At 40.0% G+C, this 12,991-nt stretch overlaps 3 protein-coding genes across 4 annotated transcripts in view; 1 reads left to right on the forward strand and 2 right to left on the reverse strand.

Annotated features, from left to right (window-relative positions):
- LOC307035385 (uncharacterized protein) overlaps nucleotides 1-12,991 on the forward strand; it is a 464,943-nt gene that overhangs the window by 279,971 nt on the left and 171,981 nt on the right. The gene's annotated exons all lie outside the window — the stretch shown is intronic.
- The window catches only part of slc8a2b (solute carrier family 8 member 2b), a 425,653-nt gene that overhangs the window by 140,801 nt on the left and 271,861 nt on the right, over nucleotides 1-12,991 (reverse strand). For both annotated transcript variants that reach the window (XM_079674593.1, XM_079674592.1), the window contains one exon: nucleotides 10,825-10,955. In XM_079674593.1, coding sequence (XP_079530719.1) covers nucleotides 10,825-10,955 — 131 coding nt within the window. The remainder of the gene's footprint in view (nucleotides 1-10,824; nucleotides 10,956-12,991) is intronic.
- On the reverse strand, nucleotides 6,627-10,804 carry LOC307035387 (E3 SUMO-protein ligase ZBED1-like). Its single transcript, XM_079674614.1, has 3 exons — nucleotides 7,925-10,804; nucleotides 7,703-7,787; nucleotides 6,627-7,566 (listed from the first exon to the last, which is right to left on the reverse strand). Exons 1-3 carry the CDS (start codon nucleotides 7,970-7,972, stop codon nucleotides 7,202-7,204), a joined length of 498 nt encoding a protein of 165 aa, XP_079530740.1. The 5' UTR covers nucleotides 7,973-10,804; the 3' UTR covers nucleotides 6,627-7,201.

Here is a 12,991-nt window from a genome sequence, read left to right on the forward strand (position 1 = left end):
GCCAAGGCCATTCAAATAAAACGAGTTCCTTAGTTGTGTTGGGGGTTAGAATCAGACCTGTTGAAGGGGGGCGTTACAGGGGGACGAGTCTGTCTGGCTCTCTGAGGGATGCTGTGTGAGAGGATCACTGAAGATCAAACTTAGATCAGCACTTGTCGCAGAAGGTATGCTGTGTGTAAACTCCAGAGTGGGGAGGTTTTGGTACACTGATGGCTGGCTTACGCTGCAAACCTCATCACCTTTTAACAAGAGAGTAAGTATATAAAACGTTATTTTGGATATTTTACACATCAGCAAAAAAAAAAATATATATTTGATTTTAAAAATAAGCTAAATGCAAACACATACAGTTTTAAATACATATATACTCACTTTCCACAGGGAATTAATCATACAGATGTAGCGATTCATTTCAGACAGTTTGAAACGCGAGGGCCGTGATTGGTACGTGATCTGCCCTCGCTCAAGGGAAAACCTCCAGCTTGACTTGAGACCGCCCCCGTGATAGATAAATGTAATTATAATGAAGCCAGCTGCAATGGATCATTGATCCACCAGGGGGTGCAGTGGGGTTCCACACTGGAGCTCATGTGAAATAAAGTCAGATACAGTACGCTGGATGTACAGCGGAACTTTTTTAAGATCCATATGTCATGGATATCATACTACTGTGCTAAATAAGAGACATGTAATCATTTACAAAACATCATCATGTTGTTATTTAACAAAATAATTTTGTTATTCGAAAAAAACGAACGGGAGGAAATGCAGCCCGGCTCTCGATTTTTAATCCTAATTTAATCATCATCTTCACCACGATCATCTATGTTTATGTTCGCCGAATTGACATGAAATCACTGACACATATGAATATACTGTATTCAACTTCATTAAAACGTTATTAACGTGCCTAAACTCAGTAATTCACGAAAAATATGTATATTTTAATGGAGCTTTGTCGGTCGATCAGGATCCCAAAGCGTAGCGTGTGGTAGAGGGTGTTATTTTCCCCATAAGGAACAAGTCGCTGCAAATTATCCCGCTTATTACATGGCCACATTCTCAACAAAGTAACGACATGACTCCCAATATTAATTGAAATGCTTTTATGGATTTAGAAAATGTTTTTATTGATTTAAAAAATAGTTGTATGTATTGATTTAAATTCACATGCATCCGCTAAGAAAAATAGTCCGTTGTTACAGTTTTTTAAACAGTCTGAATGAAACGGCAGCTCTCAGCTGTGTATTTACACAACTAATGGCCCATCAACCACAGCTCTTTCCCCCCCTCCCCCCGTGATCGTTCTTCTCCAGCAGCTAAATTAACTGTAGGTTACTCTGAGTGACCATAGACTTTATGTGACAAGCTTACAGTAAGTGACGTAACAACACCATAAAAGCTGGTGGGTTGAAAGCAATACGGGAGGTAAAACTAACTAGAATAATTGTGATTTATTTATTGTGGCTTTTATGTTTTTAGGTATAAAATGTTATGTAATTCAGGCCTATAGTTCACCTTTCTCTAAAAGCCTTCAACAATGACAATATTCATAGTAATTTAATAAATCCTTCCAACACACATTGTTAAAAATAACCTACTGTAAGTTAAGAAATCATTCCAATATGTACATCTTCTGATGTAACAACAATAACATTATAAACAGTGTTGGGCAAGTTACTTCCAAAATGTAATATATTACATATTACTTATTACTCTCTTTTGAAAGTAATAAGTTACATTAGAATATTACTGTCTCTGAAATGTAATGAGTGACACTACTTTAGTTACTTTTTAGTTACTTTCACCAAAATAACCGCAAAAGACTAGCTAGGTATTTTAAATGCTAAAATGTAGTTTAGTGAAGCTCATTATGCATCCAGTGAAGGGCAATGTGGTATAGCATAACAACTGTGTAGGCCCTTAAGGCTACTAACAACTTGTATTACACGGCTTAGTTGAATACTCGATTCTGATTGTAAATTCTTAACATGTGATACGTTGTTAATACAGCAGTACAAACCGCTGTCAAGGACTATAATGAAGGTTAACATATTGTAAATCAAGGCAAATATTATTTAAACCATGCTCATGGTTTGAAATGGCAAACATTGAAAGGCAAAAGTATTATTAAAACCATGTAGCCTACTACATCATCACCTTGGTCCCATCATATACGCTGGGAAGAGAATATTTACTGTGCTTGAAAACTGGTATCACATCATCATGTGAGGTTGACTTTGTGACCTGGAGAACATTTCAGCTGCAACATCAGCTCGTTGAAAATAAGCTTGGGATATGAGATATTTTTGTAGCCATTCGTGGTGAAGACATCTGTGCTATTGTATGCATTATTTTTGACCCAACATTTCTACAGGCATGTCAGAATATGGTACTATTTTCACATGAATATTCTAGCCATTGTCTATTTTTATACCACAAGCTGCAAAATAACCGCTTTACCCCACTGTACAGGCGGGTAGTTGTTTAGATATACCTGGCACCTGCGGGCCGCAGAGGGGCGGCGTAGTTTCGGGCGATGAAGACTGCTGCTTCGGGGCTGGCGAGTCAGGCGGGAGTAAGCTAGTGTCCACAACGGAGGGTAACGTGATGTCCGCATCTGACCTGTTGCTACTGTCTGCAGTAGATGCAGTGTTGCTGGCGTTTAGTGATGGTTGCTTTAACCATTTTCGTATAAATGATTATCCACAGATCAGATGTGTGTCACTGCTGTGGAAGCACTTTGGAAATGATGCACGTGCAGCGAAGCAGGTCACGCGCACCTGACACAATTTGTTGTTTGTATTTTTTGCTACGTTCTCTTTTTTGAATGGTTGTATAACGTTCAACTTCCCCGAAGATCTCGACGCGAAGCCTGAAGGGTAAACACCAGGTTTACTAATCTACCCGCACAATTTGTCTGGTGTCGGAATGTCTCGCTATGTTAGTACATTCTTAAAAAACAAAACACCATTGAATTTCGGGTTAAAATGTGTTGTAACTGCGTTACTGAGCATTGTAACGGGTAATATATTACCCCCATTTCATTAGTAATGCGTTACATTACTTCGTTACAGCAAAAGTAATATATTACTGTAACTCCGTTACTTTTGTAACGCGTTACACCCAACACTGATTAAAAATAGTAACATAGCTGAACATGGTATTGCACATTTAGCTTTGAGTGTTACTGACCTGAGACGTTTTTATTACATTAATTAAGGTGACTGAGGCTTTTTAACATACAGGGATGCAAACTCATCAGGTATGAAAAAGGTGACAAGGATCCGAGCCCCCGGCTCCCCCACCCCACGGAATAACAGAGGATTTTAGGAGTCAGAACAACTAAAGCAGCAGTGTTAATAATAACAGAAACGCCAAAGAGTCACATCTAATAGAAATATATAATAGCATTTATTTTAAATTGTGTAGCAGTCAGTTTCTAATTTTGGCAGCACTGTTGAGCATTTTGAAAATGTATTTTCATGCCTCTGTGCAAGGCTTAAGTCTTTTTATCTTTATAGCCACATGGTGTAAAGTAACTAAGTTCATAAACTCAACAAGTACTATACTTGGGCACAATTTTGAGATACTTGTACTTTATTTAAGTATTTCAATGTTTTGCTACTTTGTTCTTCTACTCCACTACAGTTCACAGGTACATGCTGTACTTTTCCTCCACTCCATGTATGTAATACCTTTAGTTACTTTACAGATGTGGATGAATGATGTGAAATATAATCAAGTGTTAAATCAGACTTTAGTTCCACCTGGAATGAATCCCCAAGCTACCCTGCAGTATACAAAGTCATTCAAACTAGCTGCACCTTTACCAGCTTTGAGAACACTTTCATGATCAATCATTATAAAACATATCATATCTATTATTCTGAAATGGACCAATCTGCACAATGACTACTTCTACTGTCGCTACTTTCACTATATTTTGATGATAATACTTTTCTACTTTTACTTGAGGAACATTTTGAATGCAGGACTTTTACTGTAACAGAGTATTCCTACACTCTGGGACTATTACTTTTACTCAAGTACAAGATCTGAGTACTTCTACTTTTACTCAAGTACAAGACCTGAGTACTTCTACTTTTACTCTAGTACAAGACCTGACTGCTTCTACTTTTACTCAAGTACAAGATTTGAGTATGCTACTTCTACTTTTACTCTAGTACAAGATCTGTGTGCTTCTACTTTTACTCAAGTACAAGATCTGAGTATTTCTACTTTTACTCAAGTACAAGACCTGAGTACTTAATACTACTACATAACACACTTTCAGGAAAAGTCACGGACTGGGAGACTTTCATATTTTATTGAAAAAAAGTTACATTGCACACACACAACACACATCACACAAATTGACCCGATTGGCGGTTATAGTGTTAAATAAACTCACTAATTAATGAAACCAGTTCAATACGCATTATTCTTATTCTTATCATTCTTTATGAGTGCAGAAATAGTCTTAAAATCAGATCTGTTTTTTAAATGAAATCTGACGGCAGGCAGTTAGCTCTGATCACCTATGATAAATGCGCCGCACCTAATCGCTGGCCATTCAGCCACAGACACTGTTCGATAGGGGGGGGAGCTAGGGGGAGTTTGGATCCCCCGAAGAGGGAGGGAGCTCCCCTGAAGGCTGACTTTGAGATAAATAGGGGGAGCCCAAAACAATCGTGCATATTTGTGTCACACAGATTAGAAATGTTGAGTTTCTGTAAATAACAGTTCTTGAAATAAATAATAGTTATTGTTCATTACAGTTTCTGAATATTTGTTTTATATTTGTGAATATGTCTGGGTGTTGCCATCTGTACGTGGCGGCGCTGCATTCTTACTTACGTTGCTATGATTATGGCGGTGATGCCGGCGCGGTATTTGAAATGTTCATATTGATATTTTTTTAACTCTGGCTTTGTAATAAAAAATATGGCAAAACGAAAACAGCCAAGCGTCACAGCTTTTGGATTCACAAGCAAAGAAGCGAAGGAGTCTAAAAATTACAACGTGAACGGAAAACAACTTTTAGTTGGCCGGCTGTAAGCGGCGTTAGGGTCGAGCTTGACAGCTCCACACCGAGGGAGAGGCCTGCCGATGCGGAGCCTGAAGAGGCTTCAACAACGGCCACATCCGCCGGCATAGTGACACCGTCTGTATTAGTAGAAGAGTGTTTTTATAGCAATTGATCGCATCCGCGCTGCTGCGCCAGTCAACAGAGCGTGCGTGTGACATATTTAGTAGCAGGATGTGCTCTGAAAAATAGGGCTCCCCGAAAGCAAATGGGTAATTCGAAAACTGACAGAGCTCCCTCTATACAAATCAAACTGTAGACGGTGTGAAAGCACCTATTGTTTTAAATAATGGTCGGAATGTGACCTGTGAGCCTTCTGAATTACCGTGCGACAGCACATTCTAAACTAAAATGTTCAATCAATAAAGTAATATCTTATCTTATCTTAATAATATCTTCATATTAATAATAATAATAAATCATACAGTATGTTTCCGAAAGGGAGCAGGAGGAAGCAAGCACAAACATATACAAAAAATATACTGCATATTAAAGCAAACAATTGTAAAGGTTAAAGTATGAGCATAACAAATAAAGAAGTGTAATGTAAACATTTACATTATAATTATGATTATTTAATATATAAAGACTATATATTATTGAATTACAAGATTAGATATACTTTAGTTGATCTAAAATATTGATGTGTTCAAATTCTCTTCAAAACACAACTGAAAGTCCATGAAACTTGTCTTTCTGTATTTGTGAATGAAGCGCCATCTCCTGGTTAAAACCTGAAATTGAAAATCTGGCATCGCCCTCTTGGAAAATAGTGGGAGGGCTTAACATTCCTCTATACTGGTCTTTGGCAGGTCGTAGGCAGGAAGCTGTAAGCTGGAGTCTGAAATTCAGTGCTACATCTGTAAAAGCATTTCAATTAATACTGGGAGTCATGTCGTTACTTTGTTGAGAATGTGGCCATGTAATAAGCGGGATAATTTGCAGCGACATCTTTCTTATGGGGAAAATAACACCCTTCATCCAGATAAGGATCCCTCCGCTACACTTTGGGATCCTGATCTGTCGACGAGGCTCCATTAAAATATAAATATTTTTAGTGAATTACTGAGTTTAGGCACGTTAATAACGTTTTAATGAAGTTGAATACAGTATATTCATATGTGTCAGTGATTTCATGTCAATTCGGCGAACATAAACATAAATGACCGTGGTGAAGATGATGATTAAATTAGGATTAAAAATCGAGAGCCGGGCTGCATTTCCTCCTGTTCGTTTTTTTCGACTAAACAACATTATTTTGTTAAATAACAACATGGTGATGTTTTGTAAATGATTACATGTCTCTTATTTAGCACAGAGTATGATATCCGTGACATATGGATCTTAACAAAGTACCGCTGTACATCCAGCATACTGTATCTCACTTTATTTCACATGAGCTCCAGTGTGAATACCCCACTGCACCCCCTGGTGGATCAATGATCCATTGCAGCTGGCTTCATTATAATTTCATTTATCTATCACGGGGGCGGTCTCAAGTCAAGCTGGAGGTTTTCCCTTGAGCGAGGGCAGATCACGTACCAATCACGGCCCTCGCGTTTGAAACTGTCTGAAATGAATCGCTACATCTGTATGTGTCTGCATTAGGGATGTGCATCTCCATCACTGAGGCCGATGCGGTGCGCATCTCGATATTTTGCCACGATACGATACATTAACGATACATTTGAAACACCAGGCGATGCGATACGATGCGATTCACCCCTGTTGCGATACAGTTCGATACGATTTGATTCAACATTATGCGATACGGGGCGATACGATGCGATTCAACACGGTGCAAAATAATGATACAATTCAATATGGTACGAAAGAGGATTTTGTTTTATTCCTTATTGACCAGCATTAACAATGTGCAAAAAACAATTACCATTATAGCAATGACCATACAACTGCCAGACTGATGCACATAACACTCATTCAGTAGGCTAACTCACCAGTGAGCGGAAAGCAGCGGTTTCTATTGTGAACATATAAAGAATACAAATAACCTTTCAAAAATAGGTCTTAATAACATTTCAACTATTATTGGCAGTCACAGGCTGCTGTAAAAATAAAAACCACTCTCACTGACATAACACCTCACTGAGCTTAACTCATATGTCTGGCTTGCAGGTTTTTGTTAAGGAATATAAGTTGATCAACATGATCAGGATGAAGCAAGCTGCGCTTTGCTGTCACTTTGTCACCGGCTGTACTAAACACTCGTTCAGAGGGTACACTTGTTGCAGGGATGGACAGGTAGCTCTTTGCCAATGTTGAGAGAAGTGAAAGATCCACTTGTTTTTTCCACCACTGCAACACATCACCACTCAAACCTAAAGCATCCCTCTCCCTGTACTTTAAGATTTCCTCCTTAGCTCTCTCCTTTGTGGTCTTCTTTACTGGTGATCTTGCAGGGAGGAAATCACCGAACATCTGGTCCAAGGCAGTCTTCTTCATGGGAGGGACATCATCTAGGGAGTGGAAAAGAAGAGAAGAGAGGATTTTTAGATTTAGATGACATACAATACTATACAATACTATAGTATACACCCATTTTCAAATCAATACACTTTTATAACTTTTGGCACAGTTCCAATCAAAACAAACCTGTCTCTTCTTCCTCTCTGTGGGGGCTCCTGTCACCTTCTGTTTCAGCTGCCTGGTCCTCATTAAGTGTATCACCATCCCCTGCCTGACAATAATCAGCACAGATGAGCTATTAGATTTCCTTAAACCAAACAAATAAGCATCAGTTAAGTAAGCCACAGGTAAATAACAGTGAAAGTGAGACAGACACTAGCTACAATATATTGAGTAGTATATTCTTACCTGTCCATTCATCTTCACCACCTCTGCTGTTATCTTCCTGAATATCATGTCCTTAGTTTCATTGTCATCCAGGAAAGCCAGGTCTTTGAAGCGGGGATCCAGTGCTGAGGCGTAGTGGAGGAGGTCTTGGAGATATGTGTAGCGACCATCAAAGTCCAGTCTGAATCACTCCTTCATCTGGGAAATGACCATATGATCGCTCTCATCTGGCTGGAAGTGCCTCTGCAGTTTGGTCTGGATTGGGGAGATCATTGAGATGGTGGGGTTTTTTTCCTCACTGAGGAGTGTAGTTGCTACTTTCAGGAGGGACATCAATTTTATGACCTCTGGGATTAATGTCATGTCATCCTCTGTCAGGCTGGCCATGGCTTCTCCCCTCCTTATCTTCTTTGACAGCAGGGTGTTCAACACAGCAGGCTGCTGTTCCCAAAAACGCTCCAACATGTCCAGGGAACTGTTCCACCTTGTGGAAACATCATGCACTAGCTTGTGGTGAGGCAGGTGTAACTGGATCTGCATTTCACGGAGAGCTTCAGTTGCTTTTGGGCTTTTGTGGAAATAAGTCACCACCTTCCTAATTTTCACCAGAAGCTCTGACACCCTGTCCACCTTCAGGGCTTTTTGGGAAGCCAGGTTTAGTGTGTGCGCGATGCATCGCACATGTGGCTCCATCTGTGCACCAACTCCAGCCAGTATCATGTTTCAAGCATTATCTGTGACCAACGCTGGATTCTTGTCTTCAATTTTCCACAAAGAGATGCGACAATCGATGCATTGCGAGTTCAACCCAAACTGTAGCCGATGTGCACTCTTTCAACCGGTGCACTCGCATCTTGAACGTTTATGCCGGTGCACCGATGCGAATCGGTGAATCTTAACATCCCTAGTCTGCATATGGTATCTCTGCTTTAAAGAGTCCTTTGTCCAGGTGATTAACGATGCTTCTTTTATCCCCCACAGAGTGAAACTCTGCCCTTGCATTGATCTTCAGTAGACAAAAGCCTTGTATGTTTGTAAATGAATATTTTAATTTACCCTCACACTGTTGATTCTATGTATTTTACAGCTTTTCTTTGTTTCTGATCAACCACACTGGATCTGCATACTTTTTCTGAATACAGCAGAAAAACGTCTCTTTTTTGCATACAGCTAATTCTAATATTACCCCTATACAACCTCACATAACTTCATATTGGGCTTCCTTATAGTTGTGTGAAGTAATTAAACAATAAAAAAGACAAGATCGTGGGGGCAATAGGATATTTTAAATTAGTATTACCCTCTTCAAAGAGACTTTTCTTATAGTTAATAAAGTAATTACACACTAGTTCACACGCCCTTCAACTAAAGAGAACATCCTTAGTTATCACCATTCATATTAAAACCTAAATAAGATCTTTTTTAATTAATATGAATACCCTCTTCATAAAAAGAGACTTCCTTGCAGTTAAACTACTGCTACATTAGTTAACAGTCTCACAAACACTTAAAAAGAAACATCCTTAGCAAGCACAAATCATTTAAAAAACCCTAAATCAAATTTAGAGAGGACAATAACGTTTTTTAGGTGTCTTAGTGAGTGGAAATGACTGTCTTTTTATTTAGTTTGCACGGATTTCTTTATTTTTTCCCCTAACTCCACCCCCACTATCTTCTGGCCTCATAGCGTGTGATAGGAAGTGGTGGAGAAAGGTGGAGAGGCCGGGGGTGTGAGGGGACGGGAGCGAGACAGTCTCACGCACAACTTCAAAGAGACAGCCTTAATCAACACCTAGATTAACATCAGAGGCTTATAACATGCCGGTGCGAAATCACACCTGCCTGTTATAACACCTCAACCCTCAAAATCAAAGGACAGACATCAAAGGCTAATTAGAATACACAACAAAGGGCTGTGAGGGGACGGGGGCGAGAAAGTCTCACGCACAACTTCAAAGAGACTGCCTTAATCAACACCTAGATTAACATCAGAGGCTTATAACACGCCGGCGTGAAATCACACCTGCCTGTTATAACACCTCAACCCTCACATCAAAGGATTAGACAACAAAGGCGCTACACATGGGGGCATTTCCCACCCCTTACATCAAAGGATCTCACACCTAGGTGTGATATCACACCTAGGTGTGACATCCACCTCGAACAATGGAAGGCGGGACTTAGCTCATTAGCATAAGTAGGGAGAGGTGTGACCTTTCACACCACCTGTCACCTTTCATGCATACTAATGTGATTGAAAGGGCATGTGTAATACTACTCTGCTCTGTTTATATTCAGAGGTAAAATATATCATTTAAATCTCCAATCTCTCAACGATGAAACGCTGAGCTCAGAGTTTTGGGGATGGCAGATATCCTGTTTCATAATGTTTATGTAAGCCTTCTTTTTTCGTTTCCTCAAAGGGATCAATAAAGTTTAATCTCATCTCTAGAACAACTTAAGTGAATTTGTGAACAATGCGGTCTCTCTTATTGTCAGTTTAAAGTCAAACCAGTCATGAAGGAGTCCTACAGTAGGCTGTTAGAGTCCTTAGTGACACGCTGAACAGGATTTACAACAACAGAGCAAAACAGAGAGAAAATAAATATAGATCAATTATATAATTGAATTGATATAAGTACTTTAATTAATGAGTCTGGATGGAATTATTTATTCAAGTTATCAAAACCGAAAAGACTCAATAGTTATGTAACACTCCCCTCTTAAAATATCTGTTGCCTCTGAGTTCATTAAACGTCCTATTCCTATGGTTGTCCCTTTGGGAGGACTTGAGGTTAAAAAACACACATGCAGAGGAGCCGGGATTTGTCTTCTGGTTGGTGGACAACTCGCTGCACCTCCTAAAGCACAGGCAGTGTCAGGTGTTAACATCTGCCTCTCCCTCCCTTCTCTCCTCTCACCTTGATCTCTCTGCGCGTCTCTCCAGGTTTGAACACCAGAGTTCCCTCGTTGTACTCATAATCCGAGCCAGCGTTGGCTGAACCGTCCTCTGTCTTGTAGTCCACATAGAAGGTATTCTCTCCTAGACCGCCTACACAGCAGCAAACATACATACACTTAATTTAATAACATTTAATCATAACTCACAATGTAATAAAGTCAGATGTACTTGTAACCAGTCTGTCAAGTGTGTGAAAACTGGACCAGTATTCCAGGTTTTTAAAGGATGGGTAATAAATGAAGTCGAACACCAGAGTGAATGAAGTGAATACTGAGATTTTATAAAGAAAAAAATATATTTATTGGCACAGGAATAAACAACATTCTTCTAAATAATTCCAATTGTTTTTAAAGCGCTTGACACTTGGGTGCACCCCAAATAAAATTAAAATAAACCCCCAAAAGAAAATAGTTCTTTGTTCAGTTCCTGTAAGGTCCTCTCAAAATACTACCACTGGTAGCGGAAAGATGAGGTGTTCAGGTTATCATTGGTAGCTCGCCATCCCCCTCGTCAGGGAGAAAATCCAGAGTCCACAATCCAGAAAATCCAGAATCTTATTATCCAAGGGTATCTTAAAAACCCAGCCGAGGAAAATAAAATAACAATCAAAACTCCCGCTTTCCAAGGCAGCTCCAACCTCCAACGACAGCCCCAGAGATTGGTCCACCACCGCCCTGGTAAAACTCTTAATTTGCGCTGTTTTGTGCATATAATGATCACAAGTGTCTCCGTTCTTCCAGCGTGACGCTGCTCCCTCACAAACACTTCTTCAACGTGCCCTCACTAACCTGAGTGAGGAAGCAGGACTCGACGGATTTTAGTCCAACTGCAATCATGATTGCGTTATGAACCAGTGAGCTTTGTTCTTAAAAGTTGACCATTAAACTAAAATATACTATAAAATAACTAAATAAAAACCTTGTAACCTTGATTTATCCAGTGGGTTACACCCTCCCCCCTTAAATATATGCACGCCTCTGTGCATGCTTAAGGGCTGCTGGGTAACTGGTTCTGTAACCACATTAGGAATGTCTGTAAACCAATCTGTACTGTTATGATCATTAAGAGAGTTAGCAATGGCAGTACCCAATCCTTGAAACAAGGAAGTAACAACAGAAACCAGTGGATTTCCAAGCTCAGGATAATGGAATCAACGTGACGGCTCACGTTATCTGAGTGATTTCCTGACAGGATTATTTGCTTCTGTCTGTTCCTCTGTCTTTCCTTGACTTGACTCCATTTCCTCATGAACAGTTGCCTCGTCTGGGTTTGTTAAATCTTCCACAGAAGGGAAATCTGCAACTTCCAGTTCCGCAGGAATGACTTCTACAGGTTCTGAACAGGCTCCAGCTGAAGAAATATCAAGTAGGTCTCCAGGTAAGGAGGTGAACTGGGACCTCTCCAAGTCCACACTCCATTTTTGGGTCTGGTCGGGGACTTGAACCGGCAACCCTACGGCTCACAGTCCAATCCCCTACTGACTGAGCCACTGCCGGACACAAAAACACAGCAGCGGAGAACCATGCATCACCGGCTAGCTTTGACTGCTCCACTGTCAACAACGGCACCGAGGTAAAGCCTTGGAATCCTATATTTAAATAACACCGTTGCACAAAAATGTTTCAAACAGTGAATCAAGCAAAAACAGTGTGGGATCCTTGGTGCAAGCCGAAGGGACTATTCAGTGGACATTTAAATTTCCCCAGCATCTGCAATAAACATGAACAGCTAAAACATCTCCTCCTTGAGTCCAATATTGACTGTTTGGGAATATCTGAATCTTGGCTAAGCAATCGTCACCATCCACTCTCGTATCTATGGCAGGATATAATGTGTTTAGGAAGGACAGACTGAAGGGAAAAGGAGGGGGTGTGTTGCTTTATGTGAGGAATACCTTTACTTGTAGGGAGATTGCACGCCCAGCTAATATTGAGTTTGATTGTGTTGGTGTGGAAATCACACTATCTGAGGAAATGTCCCTCACCATGATTTGCCTGTATCGACAACCCACCGCTAAGGTGGATTTCTATGACCAGGTAAAACTCATGCTGAATTCCTGTGACTCCAACCAAGAGCTAATTATTGTAGGAGAATTTAATATCAACTTGAATGACAAACAAAATAGA

The sequence above is a fragment of the Notothenia rossii genome (assembly GCF_949606895.1).
Source record: "Notothenia rossii genome assembly, chromosome: 4".
Taxonomy (NCBI): domain Eukaryota; kingdom Metazoa; phylum Chordata; class Actinopteri; order Perciformes; family Nototheniidae; genus Notothenia; species Notothenia rossii.